The 10,637-nt window shown below is 44.8% G+C and overlaps 1 protein-coding gene across 4 annotated transcripts; it reads left to right on the top strand.

Moving 5' to 3' along the window:
• The first annotated feature begins 626 nt into the window (after positions 1–626).
• On the top strand, positions 627–10,559 carry glcci1b (glucocorticoid induced 1b). Of its 4 annotated transcripts, none has more exons than XM_028981028.1 (9): positions 627–723; positions 942–1,291; positions 4,622–4,770; positions 6,864–6,953; positions 8,170–8,271; positions 8,690–8,821; positions 9,042–9,222; positions 9,403–9,523; positions 9,665–10,559. In XM_028981028.1, the coding sequence occupies exons 2-9, from the start codon at positions 997–999 to the stop codon at positions 9,756–9,758; spliced, it is 1,164 nt and encodes a 387-aa protein (XP_028836861.1). In that variant the 5' UTR covers positions 627–723; positions 942–996; the 3' UTR covers positions 9,759–10,559. The 4 variants fall into 4 exon arrangements, with proteins under 4 accessions (XP_028836861.1, XP_028836862.1, XP_028836859.1 ...); XM_028981029.1 differs by having other exon boundaries at positions 4,619–4,770; positions 9,407–9,523; XM_028981026.1 differs by having other exon boundaries at positions 4,619–4,770.
• Positions 10,560–10,637: the final 78 nt, after the last annotated feature.

The following is a 10,637-nucleotide window of genomic DNA, read 5'->3' as shown; positions in this document are numbered from 1 at the left end:
CGGGCATGCTCTCCCCTCGGCACATTGTGCGTTGAGAGGCCTGCTGCACCATCGGCCTAATCACTTAGTCATGGGGCTGTGGGGGTACGCGGCTACTGTACGGGGATCTGGATAACGGCCCATTATTCGAAAATGCCTTTAGGATTGTTATTATTTGATGCCATAAAAGGTTTTTATTATTATTATTATTGCTATAGAAGATTTTAATTGACTATTATTGTGCGAATTACGAGCATTTGCTAGAAGATTTTAAAGGTTTCCAGAACACCAGATGGCTGTGTGCTAGGTTGTCCTTTTCATCAAGTTGTTCACCACGTGTCCAAGTAACCAGGGCTTAGTTATTTCTCGCAATCAATAATTACGCCTCTTGTTAGATGCCGAGTTTCTGAAAATGAACGACTTTCCGTCCAAAATTCTCTTCACTCTCCTTTCCAACTACGTATTCAGGGCTCTCCTCCACTCCCATGAAGTGCTGGGTCTGTTTGACCTCTTCGGCCAATAGCGAGTTGAACCCGACGAAGGTCCCGCCTTAAAAAAATAAAAAATAAAAATTCCGGCCACGCTAATGGTCCGAATCGGAAGAGCGACGTGAGAGCCAGCCAATGGGCTCCGCCGGTGTGCCGTGGCTCCCTGCCCCGACCACACAGAGGCTATAAACACTGAGCTCAGCCCGCCCATGTGTTCCGTCGAGCCCTGGCCGCCGCAGCTGTCACCTACGGCGAGGTAGGCTGAACGTACGTTAATGTACATGATCCGACACCCAAGAGCCCGTTTGGTTACGTGCGGCGCTTGGTTACGTTCGAGCAGTTGTCGCGTTATTTCGTGGCGAGGCTGTCAAGTAAAAAAAGAACCCAAACAAAACCAAACTACGCAGCAGCAGCAGAAATGAAAGGAGGAGCACGGTGGAGTTAATCGTTAACTCTCCATTTTTCCCCCCACAGGCTCCGGGCTCCTGTTGATAATTAGCCAGGCCGCGGCGGCTCCATTCGCCCTAGTATGTCAACAGCGTCGGACACGAACTACCACTTCCCGCAACCAAGACTCCGGCTCGGCAACGCGGGCTCCCCCAGCCTGACGAGCGGCCCCGGCGGCCGGCTCCAGCCCATCCGCGCCACCGTCCCGTACCAGCTGCTGCGGAGCCCGACGCGGTCCCCGTCGTTCTGCGCGGGGAGCGGCGGCGTCGGGGCCGCGCCGTTCCTCGGCTCCAGCCCCCCCGGAGCGACGCAGGAGGGGAGCGGCGACGTCCACAGACTCTCTCCCGAATACAGGCGCTCACCTGAGAGGTGTCGAGGTAACCGAGCCGCTGATAAAACTGCTCTTACTCCGGCCGGGCAGCTCAAACAAAGGAAGAAAGGAAAGGAAAAGTAGAGTAGGACACCACTGTCCTCCTGCTTCCTTTTCTAAACGGATTTACGTGACCATTATCTAACAGACGCTGTTTGGCGTGTAAAGACGGGGGTTTCCCCACCCTGTCGCCCTTGTTGCTCGCAAATAAGCATCAGATGCAGTAAAAGGGCCGCACTTCAGTAAGCCACAGTCATGCAGGCCTTGCCTTGCAGGCATGTGATACAGAGCGAAACATGCCGGGTCCGGGCAGGATGGTTATCGCTGAATCGCGATGGCATCCCCACATCCCTACTGGCTTTAAAATGGAGGAAACGGAGCTTTTGGACTCAAGAGTCAAGATTTTTATTTGTCACATGCATAGTTATAATAGTACAACACGCAGCGAAATGCATCGTGAACCACTCTGTTTTGACCGTGCATAGTAGAATAAAGGAGGAAACGAAAGGGGAATAAGGCTAGTAAAGATATAATGTTCTGTGAGAACATATGACACAGCCATGTTGCGGTGGATCTGGGATGCCGTGCATTCCTGGGTCATCCAAAAGCTGTGACCTCCAACCCTGCCAGGTCTCTGAGACCAAGAACTTGACCAAACTTTTGATTTATGGACTGCCTGGGATCCTTGTAAAAGCTTCCCTTGGAGAGATGACTTTGATAAGCATATTTGTCTTCCCTTATCTTCCTTTCTGGGTCATTATATTGATTATGTATGTATTAGTTATTTGACTCATGTCTGAACTCAGTTGTCCACTTTCATTAAACTGCTAAGAGGTCTCCCAGGGCAACATGGAAGACATACCAGAACCTGACCTTTTGGGTTCAGCAGTTGTCCAGATGTCCACTGCTGAGACACTCCCCCCTGGATAAAGTGGAGCTTTCAACCTCGGTGTCAGGTCTGGACACAAACAGCGTCAAAATATTGTTCCGTTTGCTTTGACCTACTTCCAAACAATCGCACTGTTGTTGAGCTGACCTTAATGTTTGGAGGAGACTTTGCAAAGTCTTCTTAGCTCAGGTTCTGTCTCCGCTTTGGCACCGGCAATCATTAACACTCGGACACCAGAAACATTAACAGAGTTGTTGATGCTCATTATGAGGAAACAATGTGTCAGTCCCCGTTTTATTTAAAAAAAAATATATATACTTTTATATAAAAAAAATACTCTTTGAGAAGAGCATCTTTGGTTTTCCTGGTTATTTCTTTCAGAACTTCAGAGCAATTTTTTTTATATTAGCAGATGCGAGGGAGCAGCCTGATTGGCTGATTTGTTGTCTCGGAACGGTCCGCGTGGTTGAGTTTCATTGTATGACTTGGGTAGAGCTCTGTTTTTCTTCTGAGCAACGGTTTTAAACAAGTTCTCACAGGCGTGTAGGCTACTTCCTGTCTGTACTGCAAGCGATCCTCCTCCATCCAGCTCTGCAACTTTTGCCCCTGGAGTCTGTCAGCAGTGCCATTGTCCCATCGTGCACCAAGAACAGAACGGCAGAGGCTTTATATTTAAAAAATAAAAAATAAAAAATCTAAAAACGAATGGGGAAAAACTGCAAAAAAAAAAAAAGCACACAACACTCGGTTTGATGCTAATCTCTCCTCACCTGGCAGATGTCTGGCCGTCACCTCCCTCACACAGCCAGACATCAGATGCTGGTGCGTATTTGCATTTGAAACACTGCAGCTCACACACAAAGGACCGCGCAGCTGCCCTGGTGGCGATCTGCAAGTGAATGTGCTGTTCAGACGGCCAGACGCGCGTACTGTACCGCCGGGAACTGAGGGCGCAGTCGGCCTCGCATGCGCCGCAGCGCGCTCTGGATTTGTGCCCCTGTGGGTTGCTGTTGTGTGTAACGCGTGCTGATGGAACAGTTTCGGTCTGTTTCATTTCCTCCCTCGCGTCTTCGAGCTCAGTGCGGCCCTGTGCAGCATCCCCAGTCTGCTGCAGGCATCACCAGGGCTCAGATAATGCCCTTTTCTGCTTTGTGTGTGTGTGTGTGTGTGTGTGTGTGTGTGTGTGTGTGTGTGTGTGTGTGTGTGTGTGTGTGTGTGTGTGTGTGTGTGTGTGTGGAAGCTACAGCAGGGCCTCTGGCTGCAGAGCTAATTGTTGAGCGTGTTAGCTTTACAAACATAAAAGAACCAGTTGCCCTCAGGCTCTCCTGTGTCTAGGAAATGAGAGGTTAGTGAGTGTAGACTGCACACATTGGAATGATTACTCTGGTACTGAGTGACTGCAAAAACAAATGTTTAAATGGAGAAAGTCACACGAACGCGTGCAAGGATTGTCCTGATGTCAAGTAAGTAAATAAGTTGGATTCACACCAGGAGAGAAAACATGCAGGACAAAAAAAAAAAAAAAAACTGATGATTTGTGTGGTCTGCCTTCCCCATAAATTCCACCAAAGCATGCAAAGTAGCTTTTCTTTCTTTTTCTTTTCTTTTTTCCTCTCTTCTTTTCTTTCTTGGCCATGCGCAGAAGTGATCATATATGATTGCTTTTGTGGCAGGGATCATCTGGTAAACGCCACAGGCTTTATTTACCCAGGGCGTTCCTCTCACATCTCCTGTTTCTATATGCTGCATCGCAGGAGTTGCAGTATTTCCCTCAAGGCCAGTAAGCTGCATATTTTTAACCAACCGACGGCTCAGTGCTGTTGTTCCATAGATTTATCCAAAACAGTCCCCATTTCATTACACGACTCCTGTTCTTTTGGATAATTATCATCTAAATTAGTTGATTTATTATATATTTTTTATTCACTATTGACTATATGGCAGTTTAAAAACTTAAATGCTACACAAACACTGTTAGATATATTCAATAACACACATTTTAAATTTAAATCACTATTCACTATCGTTGTGTTTTCATGATGTCTGACTGCATGTCTACAGAAGCCAGCAGCGCATGGCATATTAATTTATAACTAGGGATATACTGTCAGAGGTTTAGTATTTTACCATGGCGGTGAAGAGCTCATGCAGTCAGATTGTAAAACAGGACCGGACAGCTGCGTAAAAGCACTTTAACCCTACGCTGGGCTGCATCTGAAACAGGGATGAGTTGTTCACATGGAATTCTCGTGATCATAGAATACCCCTGTGCTTTTGAACTCTGCACTAATCCAGTTTTACGGCAGTAATTTCCTGTTCTGTTGGATTTTCTCAGGTACCTAGTACCTATTATATATGAGCTTCCTGTTACTAAATCCAGAAGTCGCAGGCCAGATTACCTGATCTTCTTTCCTGATCCACTCACATCCACTCTTGTGCTTTCAGCAGAGAGGTCAAAACTGTCCTCATCACGTGGCTCCACCGCCATCCGACGCACATCCTCCCTGGACACAGTGACTGGGCCCTATCTGACTGGACAGTGGCCTCGTGATGTTCTCACACCTGACCCTTCATGCATGAGAGACAAAGCCACACAGGTAAGATGATATCCTCTGCAAATTGTGCAGTTCCGTTCACATACTAGGCTCTTTTTGCTATGGAATGCTGAGTTAAATTATTACTATAATGAGGTTTATAATTGGGTGCTTGCCGAACAGGATACCAGCTCGGCCTGTGTAAACTGATGAGAGTCTCACAGCTCCTCCTCCTAACCCACTTTGTGAATCTTGAACTGCTGCTAAAACTAAATAAGTTTGTCTTTTTTTTTTTTTTTTTTTTGTGCAAATAAAGTCCAGGCAAAGCTGAAGAGCAGCATAGCTTTGGATGCTGGAGCATGGGCAGCTGCACATAATGTGAACCCATCCTCTGCTGAATATCTCCAGAGCACTGAAGTGGTCTCTCCAGCTGGCGGTTGAGAGTGCGGCAGCAGCTTTACATTTCGGTTTTCTACCCGTGTGCACTGCATAAGCTCCATTTGAATGCTTCCCCCCTTTTTTCCTGGAACAAATACAAATGAGCCGTATTCAGGCCGAAGAGGCACGCAAATTCTTTTTTTTTTTTTTTTTTTTTTTTTTTTTTTTTTTTTTTTTTAAAGGTTTGAAACAAAAAGTGTGAGTTAAGCAAAGTATAAAGGGCTGGGGGGGTAAATTCTGTCCCCGGAGGTGCTGGAGTTTGCACCTGTCTCACTGTGTGCTCAGTACCTCAGGCCTCAGAGGGAGTGTGCAGCGCCTGGCCTTACCACCTGGCCCTCTCCTGCTGCCTATTGTGCACTGGCACCGAGTAGCCCGCAGCGCGAGCCATACATATGCTAATGCCGGAACAGGCCGGGTCTGGTGCGCGGAGGCCCTGTGCCTACACAGCACAAACAATGCTGGGAGATGAGGGCCGCTTTATCCTCCTGAACTAGAACCCAGACTAATATCGTTTTTGAAAAAAATGGTCATCGCCACACTGTATGGGCATAAGGACTTTTAAAGGGGCGTTGCGATGACGGTGATTCATTCGCTGCAGTTCGTTATGTACCAGAAATGCAGCACTCAACTCATTGTGTGTGTCTGTGTAGGGCGCCTCCACCCTGTGATTTTCCTCTCCTAACAAGGCATTTGCAGGGACCGCAGTTGGCACAACAGAGTCAAAAGTGCACACAAGCGAGAGCTGACGCTCAAGTTGTAACTCGATCGTCCGCTTTTTATGAGTAAACAAAGCAGCTGTGAAAACATGATCAGAAATATGAAGCCAGCAGGTTTGTTCACAGATGATCTTTCAGTTTGATTAATGAAATCTGCACCACATCAGTTGAAGAGTGGGACTGTTTTAAAGCAAGTAGCATTTCCCAAATAAAGTTTTTCTGTATGCCGTGTTTTTTTTTTTTTTTTTTCTTCATTTTAAAGTGTATGCTGACACGTCATGTTTATACCTTCTTTCCACTCATCTAGGCATGGCAGGATTATTTATTTATTTATTTATTTACTTGTTGGTGCCACCCTGAAGATGAATGTGATTGTGGTGGCTTGGAGTCCAGTTTCATTTGCTGGATGCAACGTGGAGAGCGTCTCTTATCTGCATCGTTCTTCCATGCAAATTCCATCTAGGGCATATTTGTACCTTACCTGATGGGGAAGTGTGGGAAAGATGTGGGTGTGTTTATTTATCCACTGATATGAAGTGCTGCGTGTATATATTTAGTAGGGGTTCGGCCCACAACAGAAGAAGAGAAAAGACGAAATGAAGCAAATTAACAAGTTCAATAAATAAAACAAAAATTAAACGAATAAACTACAAACAAAATGGGGGGGGGGGGGAAATAAATAAAAACTTAACAAATCTCTCAGGGGAAGCACAGGGAAAACCGGAAGTAACTCCAACAGGAAATGCTTGGGAGGCGGGTGAGTTGGATTGCGCAGCCCTGAGAAAGCAAACCGATGCCCCTTTTATACTGGCTGTCTGCAGCAGGAACAGATGGGCTTGATTGGCAATCACCAGGCATCCTGCAACACAACAAAAACACACCCAGACGTGTGTGTGTGTGTGTGTATATATATATATATATATTACACATGCACACATCCAGCAAATGTACTATAATTGGGTAATTAATTATTAATTTTTATTTTTTTATTTTTTTTTATAGACCTCTTCATTTTGGGGCGATGATGTAGGAGACCTAGGATGCGTGCACCAACGTTCAGCCTCCTGGGGCAGCGCTGACCACCTCAGAGAGGTATGACAGCTCGTCAAAGTGAATCGATTGTCACTTGTGAAGCACAGCACACACATTTAACCATCACCCTGTGTGAGCAGTGGGAAGCCATGACAGGCGCCCGGGGGTCAGTGTGTGGGGACGCTGCTTTGCTTGGTGGCACCTCAGTGGCACCTTGGCGGATCGAGATTCGAACCGGCAACCTTCTGATTACGGGACGCTTCCTTAACCGCTGCGACACCACTGCCCCACCATTGTCATCATTTGTCATCTAAACGCAGTTGTTCCCACACACACACACACACACACACACACACACGTACACACACACACACACACACACACACACACAGCACCATCTCCGGTTAGCTCCTACTTGCTTTGCCTGTTCACATACCAGAACACCACAATGAGACAGAATTTCTCTAGAACCCTACACTGAGCTCCACGTTTATCCTGTGGCCGCACCTCAATTCCTCTCCGTGGATTGATATTGTGAGAAGAAGAAAAAGAAAAAAAAAAGTCTGTACCATTCCTGCTCGTTTCAGTCAGAACATGAGTGGGTGGAGGGGAAGAACATGATGATAACTTTATCTGTTCTGCAAAAGAACCTGTTTAGAGGCCGGCATCTTCTGACAATGCATAATTATTGAGAAGGGTTGCTCAGGATTTTTTGGTGAAAGTGTGGTAAGAAGTCAGCTGAATAACTTTCACTTCCAGTTGGTAAGAGTTTGACCTTTGACCTCTTCTGCAAAACCAGTTTGGAATGTTCATAGTATTTCTTTTTGTTTGTGAGTATGTCTAAGCAACAATGTTCATAGTAGAAATAACACACATGCATTGCCTCAGTGTTTCTCAATCCTGCTTCTGAAGTAGCACAAGCTGGAAAGTGTTCAGTCAAATCCACTCAGCTTACAACCAAACACCTTTATTACCGACCATTACCAAACACCTGCAGCTATGTAAGGTCATGAAATGAAAATACTCTGGCAGGTTCAGGAGCAGGAGAGAGAGAGAGTGAAAATGTCTAACGTTTTTTTTTTTTGTTGTTATTCTATTGGTAACATTTACATCTTGGTCAATATCAAATGCATTCATGAATTCCTTCATTTGCATATAATTTGTATGTTGTGCTCCAAAGGTACGTTCTGGTGCATTTATAGCAGTTAGCTCAGGAAATGTAGTTCAGTAGTCTGTTGTGTTTTTGTGATCTGGATCTGTTTTTTTCTTTCCTCAGATTGCCAAGCTGAGGCAGCATTTACAGCGCAGTAAGCAGGTGGCACGACCCTTCAGAGACAGAGAGAGGGAACAAGGCACACAAGCCTGCAGCCAGACTCAGGTATGACACAAACACACACTAACATGTACAGCACACTCATCCCTCTTTTTTTACATTAGGAACATCATATAGCCTTCAAAACAGAAAAGGAAGTAAATGTTAGCTGCGCTGGACAATTTTAATAATGTTCAATCTTATTTCAGGAACCGCATGGATTTTGCATAATTTCATGCTGCCTTAGCATTTTAAGCATTTTAATTATTAATTTAAAATTAATAATTTGCGAACAAATTATTCTGTTCAGAGCACTATTTTCAAACTGGCACAAAGCACAGCACTACATATTAGGCTGGTTTACAGCTAAAAGGCTTCCTGAGGATTTTTAATTTTTTTTTTTTACAAAAAAATTGATTAAAACCTGAAAGAATCTTTAAAGATGATTGGTGAGTGAATTAATGTATTCGTTATGTTCTTTCAGTCCAAGACGCTTAGCCCTGCATCCACAGGACTGAACCTCTCCACATGCAGGGGATCTAGCTACATAGAGGCAATCAATCATGAACTGGAGAATGTCTTCATCAATGATGAATGGGAAAAGGAGGATGTGAAGGTATGCACATGGAGGAGGAGTCATCTGCCACTGCCAGTGTGACCTTAACAGCTCAAAATGCAATCATTAGCCTACAAATTGTACACAATTGTTCAGCAAAGCTAATGGCATTCTACTCACACTTTAGTTTATGTAGAAAACAGTTCTGCACTTGCTTGGCTATACATTATTGACATGAGGCCACTTAAAATAACCCTCTTGTTCTTATCATATCCCGCAGCTGCTGGAAATCCAGGATGGGAGGCGAGCTCCTTTCCCCCCTCATCGAAATGGCTGCAGGCGCAGCACAGATACCCAGGCCTTCTCCAGCTGCTGCTCCAGCCCCTGGTCCTGCACTTCCCCAGCCTGGCCTGTAGACTCTCAAAACAGCAGCCCGTGCTTTGTGGAGAACCAGGACAAAGGTACAGCACACAAAACTCACAGTATGTCAGTCTTTCCTATGTTATTGTTATTGCACCACCTTGACATTTAAATGAGCTGGGTCAGGCTGTGACTTGAGGTAATGGTGCAGATCTTGCATAGACAAGCAGCAGGGACCGTAGCAGCACCTGCTCACATGCTAATGCTTCCTCTGTGTTCAGACAGCAGAGGCAGTTCACCTTTGCCCAAGTACGCCACTTCCCCCAAACCCAACAACAGCTTCACGTTCAAGCGTGAGCCTCCTGAGGGCTGTGAGAGGGTCAAGGTGTTTGAGGAAACTGTGTAAGTGACCGTAATCAGATTTTTTTTTAATCTTGTAAAAATGTCTAAGTCTATTTGCGTAATGTGAATGAGGAAGAGTCAAATTCTGAATAATAAACTAACATAAATTAAGTTCCCTTTTATGTATTCATTTTTTGCTAGGTCCAACGGCTTCCCCCTATTCTCCTGCCCAGATAAAAACAAGGTGAACTTTACCCCAACTGGCTCTGCCTTCTGCCCAGTGAAGCTGCTGTGAATCCTCCACCCCCCACCCTCACCCTGCAGTCAGTGTCCCCATCTCCTACTTCACAAAAGAGTACCAGCAGTGCCTTGCTTCTCTGGTGTAATGGTCCCTCGCAGAAATCTGGGTGGCTTCTCTGATCCAACAAGCTCCATTCAAGTGTTCAACCTAATTTGCAGCCAAAGGTCTTTGTACTCGATCTGATGTTAAGGAACTGGAGATGTTGGAAAGTTATGAGAACAACAGGTGGCAGAGGAAGTAAATGCATTTCCATTATTTGGAGCTTTCCAATGATAAGCTATGATTTTTCAGTATGGATAAACGTTTTGTATTTAAAATTCTATTTTTATTAGAGCACATTTTTTAAATTAAAAAGGACCGCAATTATTATAGCTTAAAGCTGGTTTTGCTAACCATGTCCTTTTCATATGCCTTGAAGTATGCACTCAGGTAAGTTGCATAATTTCTGAGTGAGTTCAGTCTACACTGGAAAAAATGTCACTATGTGCCTTCCCTTTTTAGTTATTGTACTGTACTGTAACGTCTGTGTTCGTCATGTCTTAAGAAAGTTGTACAATGACCCTTCAGAACACAGTTATGAACTGTTCATTAAAAGGGCTGTTCAACTCAAACATAGCATTGTGCCTTGCCAAATTAAGCCCTTTACTACCAAGTTGTATGAAGTATTTGTTTTATTTAATTAGCGGAAAATTTCTTGTCTTACAGTGTCATTGTCATTTGTGTGTGTGTTGAGTGCGTGCAAGTATTGTAATCTAGCTGATCAAAACCAAAGTAAAAGTGATTTGGTGCACTAAGGTCAGTCATGGTCCATAACTGATTTTTGCCTTTTGGTAAACTTTATAAAAAACATTACAATACATAGTCACTTATGAC

The sequence above is a fragment of the Denticeps clupeoides genome, chromosome 5 (assembly GCF_900700375.1).
Source record: "Denticeps clupeoides chromosome 5, fDenClu1.1, whole genome shotgun sequence".
NCBI classification, from domain to species: domain Eukaryota; kingdom Metazoa; phylum Chordata; class Actinopteri; order Clupeiformes; family Denticipitidae; genus Denticeps; species Denticeps clupeoides.
The sequence above is the reverse complement of the archived record's forward strand: the minus strand, read 5'-3'. Positions and strand labels throughout refer to the sequence as shown.